At 35.5% G+C, this 24,754-nt stretch overlaps 1 protein-coding gene and 1 long non-coding RNA gene across 24 annotated transcripts in view; one reads left to right on the plus strand and one right to left on the minus strand.

Moving 5' to 3' along the window:
- The window catches only part of pex5la (peroxisomal biogenesis factor 5-like a), a 139,255-nt gene extending 138,803 nt beyond the window's left edge, over window positions 1-452 (minus strand). For all 23 annotated transcript variants that reach the window (XR_015493752.1, XR_015493749.1, XR_015493751.1 and 20 more), the window contains exon 1: window positions 78-452. Coding sequence is in view for 11 of the 23 variants with exons in the window: in XM_087257362.1 (XP_087113488.1) it covers window positions 78-98 (21 nt within the window). In the remaining 12 variants the exon portion in view is untranslated. The remainder of the gene's footprint in view (window positions 1-77) is intronic.
- LOC141386294 (uncharacterized) lies at window positions 445-24,536 on the plus strand. Its single transcript, XR_015493764.1, has 3 exons — window positions 445-685; window positions 21,886-21,962; window positions 22,060-24,536. It is a non-coding gene; the product is annotated as an uncharacterized LOC141386294 (long non-coding RNA).
- The last annotated feature ends 218 nt before the right edge of the window (window positions 24,537-24,754 follow it).

The raw sequence follows: 24,754 nt of genomic DNA on the forward strand, positions 1-24,754 counted from the left end.
GGTGGAACTGAAACAATACAAAATAACAGCAAACACAAAATGTAAAATAAAAAGTGCTGATATGAACAGAGTCTTACCTGCAAATGCCCCTGGTACATATTTAGTGGAGAATAAAAAAGGTCCCAGATCACAGTTAGATGAACACAAGAAATATGAGGAGACTTCTACTGTTCATGCGCGCAAGAGTGTTCTGAAAGTACTGAAAGTCCAGTTTGGGGAGTCGTCGCACTGGAGCTGTCTCGTGGACTAAGTGCTGAATTTGCTTTCGTCACCGACGCACTTTATAGGGTGAGGAGGCTTGAGTGCAGCCGCTCCGAGCTTCACGCGCGCCGGCGAGTCTCTTCACCAACTTGCTGAGGCGCGCGACGGATGCGCTGAACGCTCGAGAATCTTGCCTACGTCATAATCAAAGCCTCAGTGTGGCTCTGAGGGGTTTTTATCGTAGTTGGTCTGATTCTTCAGCAATTCCTCCCTCCTTTATCAGACTCTCTCTCTCTCTCTCTCTCTCTCTCTCTCTCTCTCTCTCTCTCTCTCTCTCTCTCTCCTTACCGACTGTCTCCTCCTCTCTCCAGCCAAGAGAATTTAGGCGGAGTCGGTTCCGTCATTCACGGGAGCGTCGCTGCACGCGCAGATGCTCAGTCCAGGTGTTCTCGTGGTTATTTTGTTCAACCAGACACTAAATCAGGTGAATGTCTCGATTTTTCTCTTCGTGTGCTGTTCTTCTCTGCCTCGGAGCAAGGAGGCGCCACTTCCATTTGTTTTATTACATAATAGTGTGTTGATGGGAAGAAATACTTATTATAAACAAGCTTATTAACAACATGCCAATTAATAAATGCTTGTTTCTAATGTTTGTTTTAAAATAATAAAATGCATTTCTGGCTTACATCATTAGTGCAAAAAGGAAAATAATGTTTTCACAATATAAAACTGTGTACTGGAAATAATCAGCTAAACTTACAATGTTTTTATTGTACTGTATTATGTGCTAATGAATGATATCACAGGACAAATGTCAGTTCTATTAGTAAACATTTAGTATATAACCATAAAATTATAAAATTCCTTTATAAAGTATGAATCTCTTCTACAGAATAGAGCAGCTCCTTTATTGTCAGTGAAAAATATGCCCTCTGTTCAGTTAATAAAGAATGGTGATTAGATTAATGAAATATGTATAAGAGTGGGCAAGAATAGATTTCTTCATTTATTCAAATAAATTGTCAGCAGCAGGATTTTTTTTACAACACTCTGAGTATGATAAATGTGATCCCTAGCTGTTAAAAAAAGTAAGACCCGGCTATATTTTTTTCCATTCCAGAGCCTTTACATATACAGTACTGCTATAATATAGTACAACTGAATCTATTGAGAGGTTTCATGGGTTTGGTGAGTATTGTGCTCTTGATCAGTCTGCAGCTGTCTAAGAGGGGTTTTTTTTTTCTGTCAACAAAACAGCATCATCATTAATCCCTTATGAGAGTTAAAGATCCACCTGTGTTTGCTGTCTGTGTTTGTTTGGCCTGCTGTTGGTTATACGGACATGTGATGTCAGTGACAGATCTATGGTTTATGGCTGAGAGGAGTTTAGCTCCAAGTAAGGGTTTTCCAGGCTTGGATGGGAATACTGATGTCACTCAGTGACACTCCAAGCTTGCAAACAAACCAGGACAAATGGAAAAAGTGAATGCTGTTACATCAATAGGTCTGAGTGAGCTCTGGGGAAAACAAAAACAGAGAACACGGATGTGACATCATTGTGAGCATAAACAGTTTTTAAAATACATTTTTAAATTAGTTTAAAATGTATGCTTTTATATCAAGTTTATTAAATTATGGTTTTAGGTCTTAATGAATTTGATTTCAGTATTCTGCTTTTAATTTCCTGCCACTTGAATTGCATAAATAAAACGAAGAATAAGGTTATTTTTGCGCAAATATTTATTTATCTACAAAAAGTGCTAGTGCTAAACTGAGATAACACTACTCATTCCTTCACCCCCAACAGCCAACACCACCAAGTCTGTCAAAAAGAACGAATTATGTACTGTAATACTAATTAGATTTGACTACATGTATTCATTGAGTCAGTCAGTCAGTCAGTCAGTCGGTAATTTTTATAATCTGATTAAAGCTACATTTTATGGACTACTTAATTTTTTTAAATAAATAAATAAGGAATAAAACATACAATGTATAATGAAATAGAGATAAAAAATAGAATAGAGATAAAATATTAGGTGCTAGTTATTGGTGGAACCTTAAGGATTTGTGCAACAAGGACAGGCCCAATATTTCTAATACTACACTAGGCAAATTTTAAGGACTGGTCAGTTTTAAGGGTGGTCTTAAAAGTTTCTGATTGTCTTGAAAGAAGCCAAACTTGATGGAGAAGGTGCGATTAAGCTTTTGATAGGCTAAAATCTAAAGATGTTTTGATTTGGCAGGGTTGAATTGAAGGTGACGGTCCTTCATCTAACAAGATATGTATTTTGTTAGAAAGGTAGAGTTGGGTATCATAAGCATAGCAGTGATATGAAAATGCATTTTTCTAAATGATATATTCCAGTGATAGTATGAAGATGGGGACTAAAGGGGGTCCATGAACTGAGCCCTGAGGCACCCCAGTATTTGTGTTGAGATGCTTCACTCCTCCAAGAACTCAAAGATACCCTCAAGAATCTATAAAATAATGACGCTAATGGCAGTTATAAAGTAAACGAATGTTATTGGTCTAAAGCAAGGATAGGCAAGATCAGGCAAGTTCAAGGTCTGAGTGTTAAGGTCTTGAATGCTTGGGTTTTTATCAAACTGGATCAAAACTCTCTAGGACAGTGGTTCTCCCGAACCGATATTGTCTACCGCTGCTCTTAAGTAATTCAAAAGTAGTCAGATTAGGTTACTTAAAATACAACTGACATAGAATTACAGTTTAAATCATATAGTAGAATAATCACTATCAGGCTATTTGTACACTATTTGTAAGTAATCTACTCAGCACCGCTCGTCAGGAACTTTCCCTGAACAATATCAAGTTTAGACTCCACAATATTTTATTTATTTTTGATATTCAATGTGTCAGATATGATTAAACTAATCAGGAGGGACTCCCATAATTGTCAGTCTAATTGTCAGTTGTAACTCAGTACACTGCAGGGATTTCGTAGACATCCTGTACTCATTAAAAAAAGAGAGCTTGGTTTCATATTGTCTATAATTGCACTACTAAATCATAAATGATTCTTCAGTGCTTGTGGAGGTTTAATCTGAGTGATCTTTTGTCCTGTTTCCAGTTGTGTACTACTGTCTGTGTAACGTAAGACAAATGATCTTGCTAGATTATTGATCGTAAAAAAACAAACAAACAGTGAAAGCATCAACCCAATACAAATTGTCCCTGAGTCAAAATTTACGTAACTAAGCGAAAAAAGGAAGAGAGATTCTTGGACTATATATCATTGTAATGAATACTGTCTGCCTACCAGACCAAAGTTTGAAAGCTAATTTCATTCGCCATTGATGCTTTAAATGAATAGTTATGACAAGAGCAACAGCAGGTCTTGCTTTTAGTGCTTGTTACTTCTTTATGTATTGTGTGAGACTCTGTGAAATCCCTCAACCAGCTTTCATCAGTATTTAAACATTAAGACACTACAAGGGGAGCCATTAATAGCACTTTGTTCTTTTAACAGAGTTTTTTAAAACCTAAACTGCAGCTATACGTATATTAAAGGCGCAGCTTATCATAAAATGCAATTATTTTTTAGTTCCAAACTTTAGGAAGCTACATTTACTTTTATGTTCTGAACTTAAATTTATGTTATAAGTTAGCTTATTCAATTCACCTATACCGCATGTCTTTGTTTGGACTTGTGGGGAACACCGGATCTTCTGGAGGAAACCCACGCCAACACAGGGAGAACATGCAAACTCCACACAGAAATGCCAACTGACCCAGCCGGAGCTCGAACCAGCAACCTTCTGCTGTGAGGCGATCTTGCTACCCACTGCGCCACCATGATGCCCATATATAATACTTATTTACTGAAAATTTGCACAAAAATATTTAGCTTTTCTGCACCATTAATATTTCCAACTGCTAACTAATTAACATTTATTTTATTTATTAAGTCTTTTACAGTAACATTCAGTACAGGAACACAAAAACTCATTGAACATGGAGCGTTTACACTACCAGACAGTAAACTAAACTAAAGCAAGGGTATAAATACACAGGACATGATTAGACAAATTACAATCAGGGGTGATACAGCAACTGGAACTCATGATCATCAGAAAATAGCGAGAAACAGAATAAAGAGGACACTGACAAACACAAGCAAAGGGATTACGGCACAACATACAGTAACATCACATGATACAATACAACACAGACACACCAGACATGTGACAATGACTTAATGTTTTATCAGGGAATGATTTCATAGGCACATTTTGAAGGTACATTTTATCGTTCTCTGTAATATCTGCTAACACTTTGTCTTAGTGGTTCCCCACAGACATTCAACTGTACAAACAATTTTGCAAGTACATGTCAGCTTATTCGGTAATCCCTAGCAGCTAACCCTTGTCTTGTAGTTTAAATTTACATACAGTTTAGTGAACAGAATGCCTGAAAGGCACATAAAATAGAAGTAACCGATTTCTTTGGGGTGAGCTTTAAATAGAAACTTAGAGACTCCATAAAAACTGACTCTATTTGTAAATTTCAGCCACAATTGGCTTCATCCACAGTACTGTCAGTCAGATGTTGGCCCGTGACCTCCCCACTAGCACACCGGCATAGCCATAATTAACTGTCTGTAATTCCTCACACTCACCTCAGCACAGTAAGGCATTGTGTATACTGTACATATAGGGTGTTAACACATACCCCTGCCATCATTTGCTTCAAGTCTTTGCATGTGATGAAGCAATGTTAACAATGTCACTGTTTTTAAATGACAATTTATTATTATCTTTCTGCTCCATTTAATGCGTTTGAAGTATTTTTGTATTTCTCTGGGGGTAAATGGCAGCTTTGCTTCATTTGAAAGTAATGATAGTAAAACAAAATGGAAGTTGGACTGAGAGGGAACTGGATCTGGAGGGATTTAGAGCCCATGATCTCATTTCCTAGTGTATTTTTAAAGCCCTGATGATCCATCTTAGGTCCATAAATCTCTCTTGCATTGAAGAGAACCATGAAGCCACCTTGCGAATGCTTGACGTGCGGAGTGCAGCGCTGCTAATGAACTTTGAAATAGGAGTGAGCGGCAAAGGCTATCAATTATAATAACAGCCTCCCCTCTTCCAGACAGAGCAGCATCCGTCCCCATTATGGCCCAACACCTCCACCATGTTTAGCCTCATTAAGCAAGTCTCCTCAATAAAAACGAGGGCCAAAGGCCTCATCACGCGGTTGCACTGCTTCAAGTCAATAGATTCACATTTTGGCAAAGTCACATATTTATATACCCTTGCATATTTTAACATCATTATGACAAATGTCCTTAAAACTCCTGGAATGTCAATTGCAACACACACTGGGCTGTATGTTTGATCTATAAACTTTAATATTCAACATGATGCAAATGCGGTCATTTGTAACCTAAATGGGTACAGATTGTAGTGTCATTCACCATGTCTTATGTTGAATTGGTATTTTTATTATATTTTTATTCATTAAATACACTTTAAAAAAGCCACCAATGCTGGTATGATTACAAGTCAGTATTGGTGATGTCATTTTGTTTAAAAAAAATGTTTACCATTGCTGCTGTTTCAAATATTTGCATGTCATATGAATGTGCATGATGTCTTGTTTTCACAAAATCATGCTTTTATATTTTAAACAGAGCTTTTTGCTTTGGTTAAAACTGGGTGGTACTCTGGAAAAAAATATTCAAAGATGATTCCTTGGATTTACTACATTTTTAAGGTACTGTAAGTGATTGTAAACAATTTATTTGGTCTAAATTTAAACAAGTTAGGTTGAACATTACTAAATTAAATTTGTTTGTTTTTTTATTCAAACCATATAAATTGTTTGTAACAATTTTGTCAAAATAATTTGTTCAGTGTATAAGCACCCCCTATTTGTTATTTTTTTATTTATAGGTAAACAGTATTCAACAAGTGGCTATTGAATTAAATCAAAAATATTTTTTTTTTTTAAATTCAATACTGCATGAATGAAAACAGTGTTCAAGAAAGTTTTAAATAAATTTAACAAAGTGTAATAAACAAATAATAATAAAAAACAATACCACATTCTCCTAACTCCAATCTCTTAATCTTATTTTTTCGCAAAAAAAAAAAAAAAAGTCCCACCAAAAAATGGTATGATCAAATGTCACTAAAACTACACTAAACATCCTGAACTAACATAATCTTTATATATATAAAAAATAATCATTTAACATTGCAATAGTATAACACATGAATTTTATAAAGGATCACATCATCATTTTGTTTTAAACACTAAAAATCTAAAGTCACTAAACTTGGTTAAAATACTTAACTGACAAAATATTTGGACCAAAAAAAGCAAACTAGTTTATAATAGAAACTGCGCACAAGAATCGCTGGTAATCAAATACAAGAGACAAACATTGAAAAATTAAAAAGATAGATTATGAGTTAATCCTGAGTTTACTTTTTCTGTTGAACACAAAAGAAGATTTATTAAAGAAAGCTGAAAACTGGAAGCATTGACATTAAAATTAGAGAAAATAAATACTGTGGAAATCAATGTGAATAAAGTGAATTTAAAGCAAAAGTTCACAAGAAATAAGATATACACAATGCAGTCAACCTGCGGTCTGTGTGAGTCCTAATGCCCCAGTACAGTGAAGGGGACGCTATACTGTCAGTGAGGGCAGTGTTTCAGATGAGAAGTTAAAACATGGTCCTGACACTTTGTGGTCATAAAAATTCCATGACATTTTAAGAAAAAGAGTAGGGGTGTAACCCTGGTGTCCTGGCCAAATTTCCATCCATCGGCCCTTACTGATCATGGCCTCCCGAACATCCCCGTCCATTAAATTGGCTCTATCTCTGTCCCTCAACTCCACCTATAGCTGGTGTGTGTTGAGCGCACTAGCGCCATCGTATCATCCAAGTAAATGCATAATTGTGAAGCTATTTGGGTGTATTACATAATTACTTTCTCTCTTGTATTATATTAGCAGACATTCTTATGCACATTTCATAGCAAGAAGGTTTCCTTGGTTATAGAAAAGAAACAGTGGAAGCATAGAGCACATATTTTCCAAGCACAACTATTTTAATAATGGACAAAATATGATTTTTTTCTTGGCTGGACATCACTGTTTTCTTTTGAATTTCTACATATATGGTGGATGTGCATTCATAAGCATCAATCTGGCTTTTTCATTATGAAAGCAGTACAATTGCATCAATTTTACAGCACATCCAGTATAAGTGTTACACTTAAAAAATATATCTGTAAAAAAACGGGAAAATGTACTGGCAGCTCATTACACAGAGTTTTTACCTCAAATTAAAAAACAGAAAACTTCCGTTAATTGACAGTGTGTCCACAAAAATAAATAAATAAATAAATAAATAAATAAATAAATCACATTTTTGATGGTTAAACATCTGTTAAAAAACACTAAACATTTTATATTAATTTAAAAGTTTTTATATTAAAAACATTTGTTTTCTGTGTTTTTAGGAGAATACCAACAAAAGTGGAAATGTTCTGTGTTTTAATAATATACCTGCAGTAAAACAATGGACAAGATTCTGTGTTTTAATGGCATACCTACAGTAAAAAGTGTTCTTTTTTGTTTATAGCACATACTATAACAGTATAGTACATATTAATATATCTAAAGTAAAAAATAATCTATCTATCTATCTATCTATCTATCTATCTATCTATCTATCTATCTATCTATCTATCTATCTATCTATCTATCTATCTATCTATCTATCTATCTATCTATCTATCTATCTATCTATCTATCTATCTATCTATATAGTCAATGAAAGTTAGAATGTGTATTTTTAAAATAAATGAAAAGATAGGGTAAGAAAAACAGCATGACATCACTGACCTTTCTGCATCAACAACTTTCATCCAACTAGAAGCACAAAGAGGAAAATCCCATCATTGGTTCATTCTGATAGCCGACAGCGTCTGTTCTGTCCCCTAAGACTCACAAGCCTGTACATGTTGCTGTGATAGAGAGACAAAATTGGACAGGCAATTAGTCATGATTAGTCCTTAGCAACCGGCAATTAATTATGGGGTGACACGTTTGTTGGCCTGCTTCAAGAGGTAAGAAAACTTTTTAAGACCAGAGCGAACAATATTTGACATTGCACTGGAAGCACAAATACATGTTGGCTGCTGTACGCTCTGCTCACAAGCTGAAAAACGCAGATACTTTAAACACGAGCAACAGGAACACCCTGATATACAGTCCAATCTACATGATGAATTATCATGTCGGGACAACATTCTTTATTACAGCAGCTGAGGTACAAAAGCCCAGCGCTAAGGTGAAAGGGATCTGAAAGGAAGATATTACAAGAGACACATGAAATATATTACAAACAGCACTGAAAAGTGCAAGACAATAAATGAGGCTACTTTATAATTTGCAAATGCTGGCATGTTGCCAGCTGTGGGATTAATTTCGGAGTGTTTTCTATAGAGCGTTCCAGTGTTATGACTACAAAGCAATGGCTAGGCCTTAAGGGACAAAGCTTTTCGCTTAGCCTATGGTTCAGCAAATCTGTAACTGGTTCGTTCTCAAAATCTTGTCAAAATTTGTTTCCCGGAAATCATTGGTGTGTTTTTTTTTTTTTTTTTTTTTTTGCTTCGGACAAGTGTTTGTTTACAAAGACTGAGGTTATGTCAACATAAGCAAAGCTGCTTTAAGGAGAGGCAGACGAACGGGCCCATGGGAAGCCTTCAGAACACGGTGACAAAAAATAGCTGTTCTCTGGGGCCACACTTACACTGAAGTAACAGGACATGATCTCCCGATTTACAAAATATAAGATCAGCTTTCTTGAGCCAGATCTTTATCTCCACCATCTGCCAGCAAGATTCAGTTAATCCAAAATAAATGTGTAGTATTAAAGATTCAATTTTCCAAAGAGCAAACTTTTTTGTTTTTGGTTTTAGGGTTTGGGTTATTATTTTCCTGTGCTTAAATACAAAAGGAACTACTTGTATGTATATACAGTATGAGTATATATACTTTAAGCAATAAGGGCTATATACACATACTGGTAGTAAGTGAAAAAAAATGGATGCTTTTCTTTGTCTTAATGAAACTGAAGGAAGACTAAAGACTTTTTGAAGAATATCCTGATCAATCCCATATAATAAAAACCATTGAAAATTGGGATGATAAAGCGCCAACATTCACTACAAAAGTCATGAAATTAAATCATATGACACTATCCAAAGGTCAATATCTTAATATCTACTGTAGCCTGGTGATCTTTAGCACACAAGCAGCAGTGTTACAACCTTATGTTTGTTATGTTGGAGTTATCTGTCTCTCTGCTGTGCCTTGGGAAATCATCTGGCTGCTTTATACAGGCTGATTGTTGCTCAGGCCTATAAAACTTTAAGTGTGCATTTGTGTGTGTGTGGGGGGGGGGGGGGGTGGATGATTGATTGATTGATTGATTGATTGATTGATTGATTGATTGATTGATGATTTTGTTTAGGTGTTATGGCCTGTTTCTATTGAGTGGTACGGTACAGTTCAGTTCAGTACCCTTTTATGGCTGTTTCCAATGTCAAAAGGTACAGTACCCTACCACTTTTGAGTACCCTTTGCAAAAGATACCTAGCACAACAATAGGGTACCAAAATAGGTAGTTAGACACGCAACTGGATGCTATTGGTTTACAAAGATATATCACTTGCTCCTGCAACAAGCCAGGAGAATGAAAACGAAGAAACTGGCAATTTTTTAAACATGACAAGACATTACACCGTAATAATATATACATATAATAACGAGCCATGGTCGAACTGAGCTCAATCAAACCTTGTCATCGTCTTGATGAACAGCCACAAAGCCAAGAAGAACAAAATCTGCTGCCTCCTGTTTTTGTTTTACGAGGCCGTCTAAAAGTGCCCAGAGAGCTCACATGCACTTACCACATGTCTATATTTGAAACAACAAACTTCATGACGTGCACATTGAAGTGTTTCTAAAACAAGATCCTTTCAGAAACAAACCAACGCAAGAGGGAAGCACAAAAAAACTAAAGAGAAGTCAGAAAAAACAAAGGAGCAAATAATTCTTTCAGCAATCTAAAACATGAACAAACTATTATCATCACCTTTTAAACTATTATGAACTCTGAAAGACGAAATTACTTTCTAACAAGAGGTTTTATGTGCTAGTGAAGATTAAAGATAAAGATGAGAGGTTCACACGACTGTGGGTTATATGGTGCCTGTTTTTGAAGCCAAATAAGGCCTAAATGTATGCTGTGTTTTCTGAAATTGGTAGACTCTCAGACGTTGTACCAAGGAAGGTACAAACCCTTGTCACTGGGGCAGTACCTTTTTATGGAACAGCATTGTACTTTCAAGAGTTTACACTTGATGATTGATAATAAAGATTGTTTGGCATGCTGTCCCAGGGCTCCCTGTCATTTGTAGGGCGAGAGGGGAGTTTGAGCTCAGGTAGATCTCGACGAAGATATTGCGATAAGAAAACTCTGGTTATTTATAGTGAGTTAGGAGTCATCTGATTGGATAATCGATCATGAGCTGATGCTGGAACAGCTGAGAACAATCATAAACAAGTGATTTGTTTATTAATAAACTTCACTTAAAATTTAAAAAAAAAATTAATTTGTACCACTGTAGTTTGTATCTTTAAGAACATTATTTGTACCTTGGACAACCAAAATGTACCGCTGACTTTTGTAGCTTGCTGATACAATTTTGTACCTTCATCACAGGTACAAAACTGTTCCTTAGGGTACGTTATTTGTACTACCATGGACTAAGTTGAAAGGTTAAACATAGTATTTTTTTGTTTGTTACAGTACTCTTCTTTACTTTAGCCTTAGACCTCCCAATCTCAACTCCAAATAAATTAGTTATTTCAAATTTTATTTGACTTTCCACATTATTTAATTTTCTTTTCCTTCGCTATGTGGTGCATTAAAACAGTAATAATTTTCAATTTTCGTAAAAGTATTAATTGGTTGGCTGGAAATTAAAAGTAAAAAAAAAAAAAACTGGTTGCAATGTGAAAGTTCCTGAAAACTACAATTATTGTCTTTGTGTAAAAATGGTGATTTTGTGAAAACAGTGATGTCATGCGCTTACATACAGTATCATGTATAATATACATATAATATAATATATAATAAGCAGCACGAGTGGTCTTCAATGAACCTAAACGAGCACATGTCACTCCGCTGCTAGTCCGTTTGCACTGGCTGCCAGTTGCTGCTCGCATCAAATTCCAAGCTCTGAAGTTTGGCTACAAAGTGACTTCTGGCCTTGCTCCTTCTTATCTGCGCTCACTTCTGAAGATCTGTGTGCCCTCCAGAAACTTGCGTTCTGTGAATGAACGTCGCCTCGTGGTTCCATCCCAAAGAGGGAAGAAATCACTTTCGCTCACGCTCACGCTCAATCTGCCCAGTTGGTGGAATGAACTCCCTAACTGCATCAGAACAGCAGAGTCACTCGCTACTTTCAAGAAACGACTAAAAACTCAACTATTTAATCTCAACTACACTTCCTAATCTGCAATTGCCTCTCTGAATATCACACTAACTGTACCAAAAAAAAAAAAAAAAAAACACTAATACTACTAATATTTCCCTTCTTAGACTTTACAGACCTGAAACTTGCCTATAGCACTTATTCATTGTTGCTCTTAGTTGTGTAAATTGCTTCCTTGACCTCATTTGTAAGTCGCTTTGGATAAAAGCGTCTGCTAAATGACTAAATGTAAATGTAAATAATATACATGTTAACATAGATGCACAATAAAAGTACTTTTAACTGACAAAGCAATATATAAATACTTTTTTAATTGTTTATTGAATTATTTTAACAAACAAAATGAAAGGAGGTGATCATTGCGATGATTCAAGCCATGTACTTTTACTGCTCATTATGCTGTCTTGAACAGCTGTATGCTGTCCATGCAAATTAAGACAGGATTTGTTCAAGTGTTACTCCATCATCTTGAATTTTAAGTGTTTGAATGCAGATGTATGTTACACAATCACACCATAGTTTGGGGCAGAAAATAACAAGGGAATGTTCTCATTAGTAAAGAGGGGGACAGAAGGTGGCTCATCTGGAATACCTGAAACTGCTACAAAGGGAAGAAAGAAGAGACAACATCATTATGTAAACTCGAACTGGTCAAAGCTGGTAGATTTGACAGCCTCTTAATCTCCCTCTGTTTCTGTGACAATGCCTTGCCCTTCATTTTCATGGCTTTGGCTTCCCCAAGAGTGCTGAATGTTTCTCCCTGTGATGCAGCGTAAAGGCATGCATGTAACACTGACTGTTATGTAAAGCAGCCTCTGAGCAATTAGGACTTTATTACTGCTTTATGCAGTGTAAAATATACTTGCTGAAAAATTTAGCTATTCACAGAACAATTATATTGCAATAAACATCAAATAATACAAGCAAACAAATAAAACTAACAGCATAGCAATAAAGCTCTGCCTAATAATACTCCTGTTTCTTTCATTATCTGATATCGGTGTGTATAAATGGAAGGAAAATGTGCTTGTACAGCCATTGATAAACATTACGGTGGCTGAAAGAGATCAAATGTGCTGTAAGTTAAGAAAACAAATTCAAACAGAAAAACACAATCAAACTGAGAAAACATCATCAATTTGGTCACACACCTGCAAATTTGTTATATGTCACAAAAAGTCATTACGAAGAGTGATGAACCCGGCACCTTCCTGTTTAGAGTTGGTTAATTTTAATGTGCAATATCTCAGATTATTTGGGCTAAAAATATACAAGCATCAAGGAATCATATGACCAGGAAATAAAAAATATATAATAAAATAAAATAAAATAAAAAAAAACACCTATCAGATCTCTTAGACCTGACTGTTAACAGGAAGCAGCCATGTTCATCACTTTTTGGCATCTCCAAACACATTTCTATTTTGGTCTGCACAATTGGCACGGTTCACGTGGGTTTCCTCCGGGTGCTCCGGTTGCCCCCACAGTCCAAAGACATGTAGTACAGGTGAATTGGGTAGGTTAAATTGTCCGTAGTGTATGAGTGTAAATGAGTGTGTATAGATGTTTCCAAGAGATGGGTTGCGGCTGGAAGGGCATCCGCTGCTTAAAACATATTCTGGATAAGTTGGCTTTTCATTCCGCTGTGGCGACCCCAGATTACAGTTTTTTCCAATTGTTTACACACAATTACTTGTACTTCACACACAATGACTACAACATGTAACTGATGCACCAACCCCCTGAACCAATTCTGCTAAACTACAAGCACAATTCCTGCTTTACACTCAAATTGCAGGTTTAAAACACACTTTTTTCAAAACACTACACACAATTCTCTGCATTCTGCGCAATTTTCATGCAGAATATCTCTTGTTTTCACAAGGAACACACTGTTATTCACGATTGTAAAGTCAGTTGCCCTACTTTACATACTATCTCATCACATGAGTAAACACCTGTCACACAGAATTTCAATTTAGAAATCAGATTCTATCTGGTTTATAACTGGTTCACTGCCCACCCACAATTTTTAGTTGTTTATCTCCCTCCATATTCTCCATTCCTCAAACCTATTGAGGAATTGTTTTTCTGCCTGGAGATGGAAAGTGTATGACCGAAATCCCAGACACACATATAACCCTTCTCTAAGCTATAGCAGTTGATGCTTTTCATGGCTGAATTCGCCATGCAAGGTGACATTTCCCCCGCTGCTTGGACAGACCAAAAAAGAAAAGAGGATACAGTATACCTTATATATTTTTTTTATTGTTTTTTAAAATAATTATTTTTACTGTAACTGTATTCAGTAAACTTATGTTGATGGTATATGTAGACCATGTTATGTGCAACTTTGTGTTGGTTGATGAACACTGTGTACACAGTTTTTGTAAGAAAAATACAATAAAATATATTTGGTACCGTGTATTTCTGTGTTTTATATATAAATATTACTCTGAAACATTTTACAATGCACTTCTGTAGGCCTACTTTCTGTAGTAAGTGTAACACTGAACAAAAAAGGCTGACATAAGTTATTATGATCAATGGAGAAGAAGTGGTCATAGTGTTTTACATAAAGCACATCAGTGTTCAAATGTTCCTATAATTGTCTATTGAAGTGATGGCTTGTGTGTGTCATTTGAAAACAAAATACCATTTTGAAAAGAAATCACATAGTTTTGAACGTAGAGTTTCATTTTGCAGAAGAATTGAAGGGTTTTGCCCAATGTATGAGTGTTTTGTGATTTGTGTGTAGAGTTCTGACAATATGAGACCAGCTTACAGAAAATGTGTGAAAACAATTGGAAAAAACTGTAATAAAAGGACTAAGCTGAAAAGAAAATGAATGAATAAATGAATAATAATAAGAATGTATTATAATTGTTTTATTTTATTTTTCTAAACATTCAATTCACACTCTAGTTGAGAATAATAAACATAAAAAAAGTTTATGAGAATGTATTTATCGTCGGTGGTACAATAACAGCTCTACCGTCATGAACAAACCTTACATTCATTATTTTACAGTTTTTTCTCAACTGCTTACACCTAAAATCTTTACATGTCACATGATTTCAGAAAGCTCTCACTCAAAATGCAAAACTACACAGCAAATCTCCAAAATCAGAAGCTATTTCTCAGCCTTGAACTCTATTTTGCATACGTTTTCAATTGCGTTAAACACTTTTTTCAAAACTGTACACACAATGCTCTACTTCAAACAAGTGACTTGCTATGCTTTTCGAAACACAACTAATCAAAATGTTACACTTATTCACCAGATCTCACACACACACACTGCTCAAATATGGAAACACTAATTTATTAAAGTTTTTCATGATTGCTAACACACTAAAATTAAACTTTTCCCACAATAAGCAAAATTGTAGAATCAAGGAGCAAAACACAAGGCTAAATCTGCACAACTGTAAGCACATTGTCAGCTTCACACTTTTTGCAAAACATAACACACAGTGATATGCAAATCACTAAACACAATTGGATGCTTTTGACACGGATATTTTTTATGATGGAGTTCCCTTGCCATTTTAAAGCAAAGGCTTTCAAATGAACACACACATGAACCATGGGTTAAACACAGCCATCGGGTGTGCACACACACTGCTGCGAAACTGCAGACACACCAGTCAGCTGGAACCACAATAAAAAAGCAATAGGTATAAACTATTAGTCTTCAATAAACATGTTTACAGTAGTATAGCTAAAAATAGTAGTCTTTAATAAATGTTTTACAGGAGCTATAAATATTAATCTTACAATTAGTAAGCCAATGCTGCAGTATGAAAGAGGAAGCACGAAAGTGAGGAAGATTGGTAAACAGGAGACAGGGGATGACTTTTTCTTTACACGGAAATGTATACATCACCAGAAAGCTCAATAAATAAGCTTTACATTGTTTTATGGTTTGTTAGCATAATGCAATTTAGCATTTAGCTATCAGACTATCACTGTTTGGTGAATACAGTACTTTATAGCAATACCTCTGAAACCCAGATTATATCAGTATTAGTCTGTTAAAAATTATACAAGTTATTAAGATTGATAACAGCAGTGTGTAAATGAAGCAAACAGATTCATATTGAATGAGGCGTGTGTTTCTGTAAGGTGTCAAAATTGTGTTTTGTTATAATGTTGTAAAGTTTTGAAGGAAGTGTTTCATTTTGCAAAATTTCTAATGTGTTCTGCTGTTTGTGTGTGTGGATGTGTAAATTAGTGTTTTGACAAAATGAGCCTTAATTTCAAAATTGTGCTTAAGCACTCAAACAATTGTAACTGATCACTAACAATTACTGATTTACTGTAGTATAGTAATATTATAAATAGGTCAACAACAGTTCTGGTCCAAAAAAAAAAAAAAAAAAAAAAAAAAAAAAAAAAAACTTGTTCATCACCCATCCACAATTTGTAGTTTTGTACCTACCCCTCTAAAAAAGAACAGAGAAATTCTTCTCTGTAAAGTGTTTGAGGGCCAACCTTTTGCCCACATGACTTGATGGCAATTGTGACACAACTGTGTCATTTACTGTATTATAAAGAACACACTTTTGCTTTACATGTTTTTTTTTTCTACATTTTTGCATACAGTGTGTTTATGGTTTTGTTGTATGCTACTGTATAGACCAGTAATGTTTGGCCTAATACAGTTTTTTTCAATTGTTTACACACAATTTTGAAAACCATGTTCTTTTTTTCGAAATATAATCACAATTATTCAAACACCACACTCAATTTGCAGAATTCCTAGATTTTTTTTGCAAAATGACACACTTCAGTCAAAACATACACATTTCAGTTAAAAGATACACATTTCAATCAAAACATATACACATATTTGTGTAAATGCTATTATTTTTCATTTAACCAACACAGTCCACAAACTATTGTAGACAGTTTCACACTGCTGTGATAAATAAAAAACACATTTGTAAAAAAAAAACTAATTTTAGGAAATAGCATGTGCTACATTTTTGGGCAGACATTGTTATGTAAGGGATCATTTCGATGACAAAACAAAATAGTGACAAACCCACCACATTCTTCAAGATTAGTTTGAGATATAGAGAGAATGTACACAAATAGGCCCACTATAAACTTGTTGAGCACTGCACAACACTGATGATGCAGACTGAATTTTTCAAGTATTTATTTCAATTCTAGAAATTCAGTAATTCGGCTGAGATTTGGTTGAATTCTTTGTCCAGCTTCCATCAGTGTCAGTCCATGGTTGATAACATGGTCAATAAGTGTAGCACGGATTTCTTAAGTCAAATTTGGTCCTCGTCTTCTTTGTTCAGGATCTATCAACTCTTCAAGTCCTTCTCTACCTCTTCCTTTACCTAGGCCTCTTCCTCTACCTCCTTTTCCTCTTCCTCTACCTCCTTCTTTTCCTCTTTGAGCTCCACCTTTCATTTTCACTCTTTTTCTAGCTCCTTCCATATTTGATGAATACAGGTGAACTCACTTGCTGCCTTTTATAGCACACCTGAGTGCTGCATTTTCAAATTAGCACATGTGTGCTTCCACACCTTGTGGATGTGTTTATCTAATTTGTTCATTATCGTGGTCATTGGCAATCCGGGGATTTGTAATGACAAGGAAGTAGGGGTTCCCAAACTTTTCAGCCCGCGACCCCCAAAATAACAATGCCAGTGACTCGCGACCCCCAATATCCTCTGAGGTGGTTATAAATACAAAAACCTTGCATGCAATGACGCAGACACACCAATTAAATTTGTGTCAGTGCTTTAAATGTGCCAGAAAGTATAACCTGATGTTATAAAATCAAAATGCATCTGACGCTATTGCTGCCTTTACAGTTTTTTACAATGGCTATGACACTTTTTTCAATACATTTAACAAGTTTGCTAAACTCTTAACGCAGCAACACACCTAAAATACACAATTGGCAAAACAGTTAATTTTATGCTCAAAATCACACATTATAAACGAAACCTCTAAACTACTTTTCAAAATACAATAATAAACGAACACACTACACCATGTCTAACAAAACACTGCAATCATGTTTCAAAATGAAATTATTGTTCAAAACACAAACACATGTTCTCTTCCAACAGAAACATTCAGTCAATCAGAACACACTGACAATAAAAACACTATCATCAGCTGACATTACAGAAACTCCATTAGTTTATGTGTCAGCTCTGCCCTTATATTTGAAGTCTCATTACAGTTTTGTTTCATTGGGTTAAGTTAATGCATGCATTTTCTTTCTTTTACGGCAAAAATTCTATACAAAACGAAGAAAAAAAATTGCTTCATAAAATTAACAGTTTATGTACAAAAAAAATACAGACACAGAATTTCTGCAGTACAGACTTTTTTTGCAGAAGGACATCACTGCAAACAGAAAAAGCACCACAATTATAATAAAATAACAAAGTAATCTTCTATTCTGCCCGGTCTTTTGCCAAATGTTCTCATCCACATTATACTTGATATCTTCTGTGGCCCGGCACCGAAACTGCGGCCCTTTGGCCTATTATGTTTTTCCTACGGCGACATCCCCAGCCTTGTCAACATTGAAAATTTCATACTTGATTGGCCTCTAACTTCATGACTCTCTGAAAGTAATTAGACACAGTGTATGCAAATGCTGTACTGTATATGTACTGTATGTACTAATGAACTCCAGGTTTACAGTTTTTCTTGTTTGCTTTGACCTGGTTAAAGAAACTAGGTTCCACTTTATTTTCATTATCATTATCCCAGCAGAACAAAAGACAGGTCTTGCAGATGTGTAAACCCTTTCTCATTGGGTTGACACATTTTCCCCACCATTTATCAAAACAGTAAACACGGATGTCATTTAAGAAGTCTAAACTCCATTGTTTTAGCTATGGTAACCAAATAGAAACCATCTATTCCTAACCATTAGAAACTACCAAGATCAGTATGAATTCACTGAAGCACCGGTTTGACACACCTTCACACAAATCTTCATTTAGCAATCAGTCTGCAAACATTGGAAATGATGGAGGGTCTGTTTCTGTGACAGCATGGATGGAGAAGGTCAATAGTGGCTATTTCCTATACTTCCTATACAGAATATAATTTCTGTTTAGAACATGGTGTTATCTGTTCTGACATACTGTGTTAAAGCATTTGTAAATTTGACTGTAAAATTACATTGTTTTGGTTTTGGTTGTGCTTGTGTGTAAAAGAAGTTAAAGCATTTTAAATTTGTGTTAACTGGATGCATTTTGTGTCAAAAAAACAAGAAATGTGTTAATTGTATAGCCCACGAAGACGGATGTTGTGCTAATTGTGTTAAGAGTTTAGGAAACTTGTTAAATGTATTGATAAAAGTGTCATAGCAATTGTAAAAAACTGTAATATAATGTTATTACCCCAGGGGTCGCAATCAAATAGAACTAGTAACTATAAGCTACTATAGTAACTATAAAGTATATAGTAACTATAAACGACTATTTTAATTTTCAGTATAGTTATGGATAAAATATGTTAATTCTTATGGTTTAATAAAAATAAATAGATTTTTGGAAATCACCAGGCGACCCCCCTTCATTGCCCCGCGACCCCTCGGGGGGTCCCGACCCCCACTTTGAGAACCACTGGTCTAAGGTGTCGAAATGTGTGTAGTTTTTTACAAATCACTGTGTGTAATGTCTTACAAAAAGAGTCAATCAGACATTGTGTGTAATGTTGTGCAAATATGTGGCGGTGTTTTGCTCCTTGGAGTACAATTTTGCAAATTATGTGGAAATTTTTATTTTAGAGTTTTAACAATCGTAAAAAAAACTGTAAATATTTTCTGTTTCTATGTCATTGGTGTTTACAGCTCCTTTCAGCTGATTATTTTCACTGCAGAACATTGCATTGAATTGTAGATATAAGCCTATGAAAAAGCAAAAAGCTTTAGACTTAGAACAACAGTGTTTACATGACATATTATGATAGTATTATTTGCCATTTGATGCAGTTTTGAGAAGCAGTTGGAAAAAACTGTAATTAGTAATTGTGTTATTGTGACATTAATACCTTATTGTGTTGTTATGACAGTGTGTAATTTATAAATATATTTCATTTAGAGAAGACATGGACCATAATTAAAATCAATTAGGCCTAAACAAAAATGAAGATAGAACAAACAAACAGCAACACTGTCATGGTTAAAAACTTTTAATAGTTGCCAGTGCCACGCAGTAAAAAACTTTTTATGTGTGTGTGTGTGTGTGTGTGTGTGTGAGTGTGTTTGTGTGTGTGCGTGCGTGCATACGTGTTACTCTTGTTAAAGCAAGCATTCTTTGATGTATTGGCAATTTACAGTATGTCTGTTCGTCTCACCCTGAAGATATTATCAGAAAAGAAATGACACAGTGAGGAACGATGTTTTAGTCTCTATAATGTTGTTTAAACAGATTCTGTTGTAACCTTCTTTGAGAAAACATTTCATTCCACAAATATGATGTAAAAAAGAAACTCATGAAAATCAAAACTTTTTGTACTTGCAATATTTGGCCCTGACAAAAAACGAGACTCTAAAGCCAAAGCACTGGATAAATTATTTATATCTACAATGTCAATATACAGAGCATCTAAAAGTTTTTAGTTTCATTTTTATATTTAAGATGTGATTTAATGTTCAATGTTTTGAATAACAAAATGAGAATCTAAACAAGAGGAAATGGTGACAATTTCGTCTTGTGGCACATCAACTCTCTGCGGCCTAGGTTCCTTATCTTTTTCACTTGGAAAGTATATATCAGATCATTCTTCAGTGTTTCATGCATTACTGAAGGTTTCTGCACTGCCAACTATAAAAGTTAACCCACTTAACCTCCACAAATTGAATAAGCAGTGAATTATTGAAGTCTTCCTTCACACCTTCTCCTGTTATGTGCTTTAATGTACTGTGTGCATTACTGTACTCATGGAGCAGATGGTTTCCCATTATTCTTCTTCAGTGACTCAGCATTACAAGCGTAATTGGAATTATTGCACAACCAGTTGATCCTTTATTGCACAATCCATAAATTAGAATGTTGTACGGGGTGAATGAGCATTCGCTTAATGCTAATTATGGTCAAGTTATGCCCGGCCAACTGTCTAGTGCTTATCAGTCACCATTCCAGATGACCGCACTGAACCATTCAATCAAACCCCTTGGATGAAACAGAGGGCTTTACTTGGTGTTGCGGAATAACACGGAGATTAAACTGATTGCATTTTGATTGCCTTTACTTGGTTTCCAAATTAAATTGATCTGGTTCAGATGGTTTTGAGAAACAGATTTAGAAGCTCTAGAGTTGGGAAAAAAAGAGAAAAATAAATCAAAGCTTTGTTGTTTTTATGAAGAGAACAATATAAATCAACAATTATAAAGCCATTCAATGATTTAATAAATTAATATATAAATACACTCAATAAAAATATAAACGAAACACTTGTTTTTGCTCCCATTTCTCATGAGCTGAACTCAAAAATCTAGAACCTTTTCCATGCAGACAAAGGCCCTATTTATTTCAATTTCAATTTATTTTAATTTTGTTAAATTTATAAATAAAAACTGTGTTGGCAATTTTGCTCACAGAATTCCACTATAATAAACAATAAAAAACAGTTTTGACATTTCTCTGTGATGGTCTGAAGTCTCGCTGATTGCAACATCAGATTTAAACATATCACATAAATGATCTCCAATTTTAGCCTAGGATTTCAAGATTTTTTTTTAGGATTTCTGAAATCTCACTGTGTAGTTCCATTTCACACTGCATGAATTTCATAATTGTTGGATCACATGACTATCTAGAGTAGCATTCAGTTGCTGCTGTGTTCATACTGCAGGATGGTCAGCGAAAACTGAGCAGTGTGAACTTGGCATTAGTGAGCAGTTCTCCTTTGCCAAGATAATCCATCCCACTCACAGGTGTGGCATATTAAGATGCTGATTAGACAACATGATCATTGCCTATGGGTGCTTTAGGCAGGCCACAATAAATGTGCATTTTATCACACAGCACAATGCCACAGATGTTGAAAGTTGAGGATGTGTGCAATTGTCATGCTGACTGACGGAATGTCGACCAGAACTGTTGCTTGTGAATTGAATGTGCATTTCTCTACCATAGGTCATTTCCAACCCAGGCTTATTATGGATACGTAGCTAGGTCTAAATTTCTGGGGACAGTGAAATACGTAACTGGAGGTAGGTCTGCTTGCAGTTTTGTTTTGTAAATCTACCAGAGGCCGATGTGTATGCTTTTTTTTTTACAATTTATTTTTGCCCTTTTTGCCTTTATTAGATAGGACAGTATTGAGACAAGAAGCAAAGTTGGAGAGAGAGAGAGGGGGGTCTTTGAGCCGGCATTTGAACTTGGGACGCACTGATGTGCTAGTGCACTATATTTCAGCATGCTAACCACAAGGCTATTACGCCAACAATGCTTTCTGATTATCTCAAATTTCTCTCGCACATCCTTCTTGCATAAATCCACCAGAAGGCGCAATATACACTTCAGCCAACCAGGCCAATTTGCTGTCGACTAACTGTCTGACCAACTGAACCACACACCTATCCACCCTCATCCCAAAACCCAACCGATAGTATTTTCAAAAGCAATCTAGAAAAAGAAAAGCAGTCGATTGATTTTACCACATTTTCAGCCTGTTCTTTATATATTTATTTTTACTTTTGTTTTTCCTGGTTCCTGGAACCCTTCTTCACTGGACTTGAACCCTGTTGTTGCGGTCAGCTGAGCTTCCAAGTCCATCGGCATATGTGGCGAGTTAATGGGCAAACACTAGAAAAGCTGTCCATACAGAAGTAAGTGGCCAGCTGGTAGCGCTAAAAGGAATATATGCTGTCAGCGTCATCATACTGACTCGTAGCTTCATTTCAAAGATGAAATGCAGCCATACTTACCTCAGGCTACATAATTTGCACTCTCCAGGAATGTAGATGGGGTACGTATCCATAATGAGCCTGTGTTGGCTGTTTGCAAACGTCTTTCAGAGAATTTGGCAGTACATTCTGCACAACCGGCCTCAAAACTGTACATGTCTGAACACATGTAACCACACCATCCCAGGACCTTCACATTCAGCATTTTCAACCCTAAGGCTCACCAGACATATCACCCCAATGAGCATGTTTGGGATGCTCTGGATCAGCATATACACGAATATGTTCAATATTAAGAAACCTCCCAAAGCCACTGAAGAAGAGTGGATCAAAATTCCACATGCCAAAATCAACAACCAGATCAACTCAATGCAAAGAAGATGTGATGGTTAATTAGTAGGTATTTAGTTAATTGGTTATTTCACTTTTCTGAACTATCCTCTATTTCATGTTTTTAAACTAAGTCTCAACATATGCTTAAATGTGTTGCACAGCCTTGAAAGAAACTGCAGAGCAATAAAAACAGTTGAGATGGTGTTTTCTGTAAAAGTGTAAATTTAAAAGAAATGTGGATTACATTATTCATTTATTCTCTCTCTAGATTTTCAGTTTATTCACAAATAATCCCCCGACTGTTGTGCTTTAGTGGAACTTCTCACAGCTCCCAAAAGGCAAAAAATATTAGATTCTCTCTGCTGCTAGAGAACGTCAGGTTTGAAGTGCATGTCCTATTACGCTCCTTCAAATCTAATTGCATGTATTCAGCTCTCTCAGAAGGCATTCAAAGTGCCAGGAAGCATTTATGCACACGGGAGCTGTCTATTATGAATATCCAAATGAAATCTTAAGGTAGCAAATGTAAGCACAGAGGATAACTTAACTCGAGTGTCTTTCATCTCTAACTCTTGTGAACCTGATGTACAAGTTCTGATACAAATGTGTATACACAACCCAGAGATGCTTGGATGAACACTTGCACAAGTATATATAAATATTTTAATGTGCTTTAAATGCCTCATGTATTTTCATCATGGATATAATTATTTAATTTTAGGTCACATCCAAAGTGCAGTTAGATCCGTTTTCTGAGACTGCTCTTTGTATGAACTTTTAGAGTTGTAATACTTCCAAAAGCAATAAGCCATAATGTGAAAAAGAGAGAGAGAGTTGGTTATAAGCCCACTGTCTATGAACCCTTTTCTAAAGACTTATAATTATATCGGGCAAAGCAGGCTCATGATTATTGTGTATAATAAAATTAGCTTCAATCGGGAGATCAAATCAGGTATACAAAGCAGCAATCACATCAATGTGCGCGACATTTCATTGCCATAAGATATCATAATAGAAGCCATAAATCTGAAATAATCATATTGTCAACTGTGTTGTGTTTTTTATTTTCACATGTAATAGGACTGAGTAATTGTTTCCATCTTTACCAGTCTCTAAGTTGAAGTATCTTATTTACATTTATATTGCCACTTATAGTAATACTGCTCGCTGGGTCAACCCTGAGTTGATAATGTGTGGTGGTTACTGCCTCAATGGCTTTCTGTGCCAATATGCTTCTCGGCTCTCATCCGTTCACCTCCATTAAAGCTCAAGGCCTACAGTTGAAGCTCATGACCTAAGGTAAAATCATTTGGTGTAGATCTGAGCTTTTATTGTGACGTGCTTGCAAAGTTACTTAAGCTTTTGTTGTCTAATTTATATACAGTGTTTATATTAGTGAATATGGGGTCATGCTAATATGTAGCTTTACTGATTGCTCAAGTTGTTTCTATAACAACAACAACAAAAATTCCTAATTGAGTAACTGTTGTTGTGTCACAATAAAATAGACAAATTAACTCAGCATAATAAATTATAATTATTGCTAATACAAATTATAGTGATTGTCATTTTACACGTCACATTATACAGCACACAACTGACGTACAGTTATAACGTTGGGTCATATGAAGAAGGATCCATTGGCAGAGTCTTTATTAAAGTGACGACAGATAATGTTGATTAACAGCAGACAGTAATAAATGACAGCACTCACTTAAAGTCGAATGCAAGCGGGGTCGTAGGCAGGCGGCAACAATCCATAA

This window comes from Danio rerio, chromosome 6, assembly GCF_052040795.2.
Source record: "Danio rerio strain M-AB ecotype USA chromosome 6, GRCz13ab, whole genome shotgun sequence".
NCBI classification, from domain to species: Eukaryota; Metazoa; Chordata; class Actinopteri; order Cypriniformes; family Danionidae; genus Danio; species Danio rerio.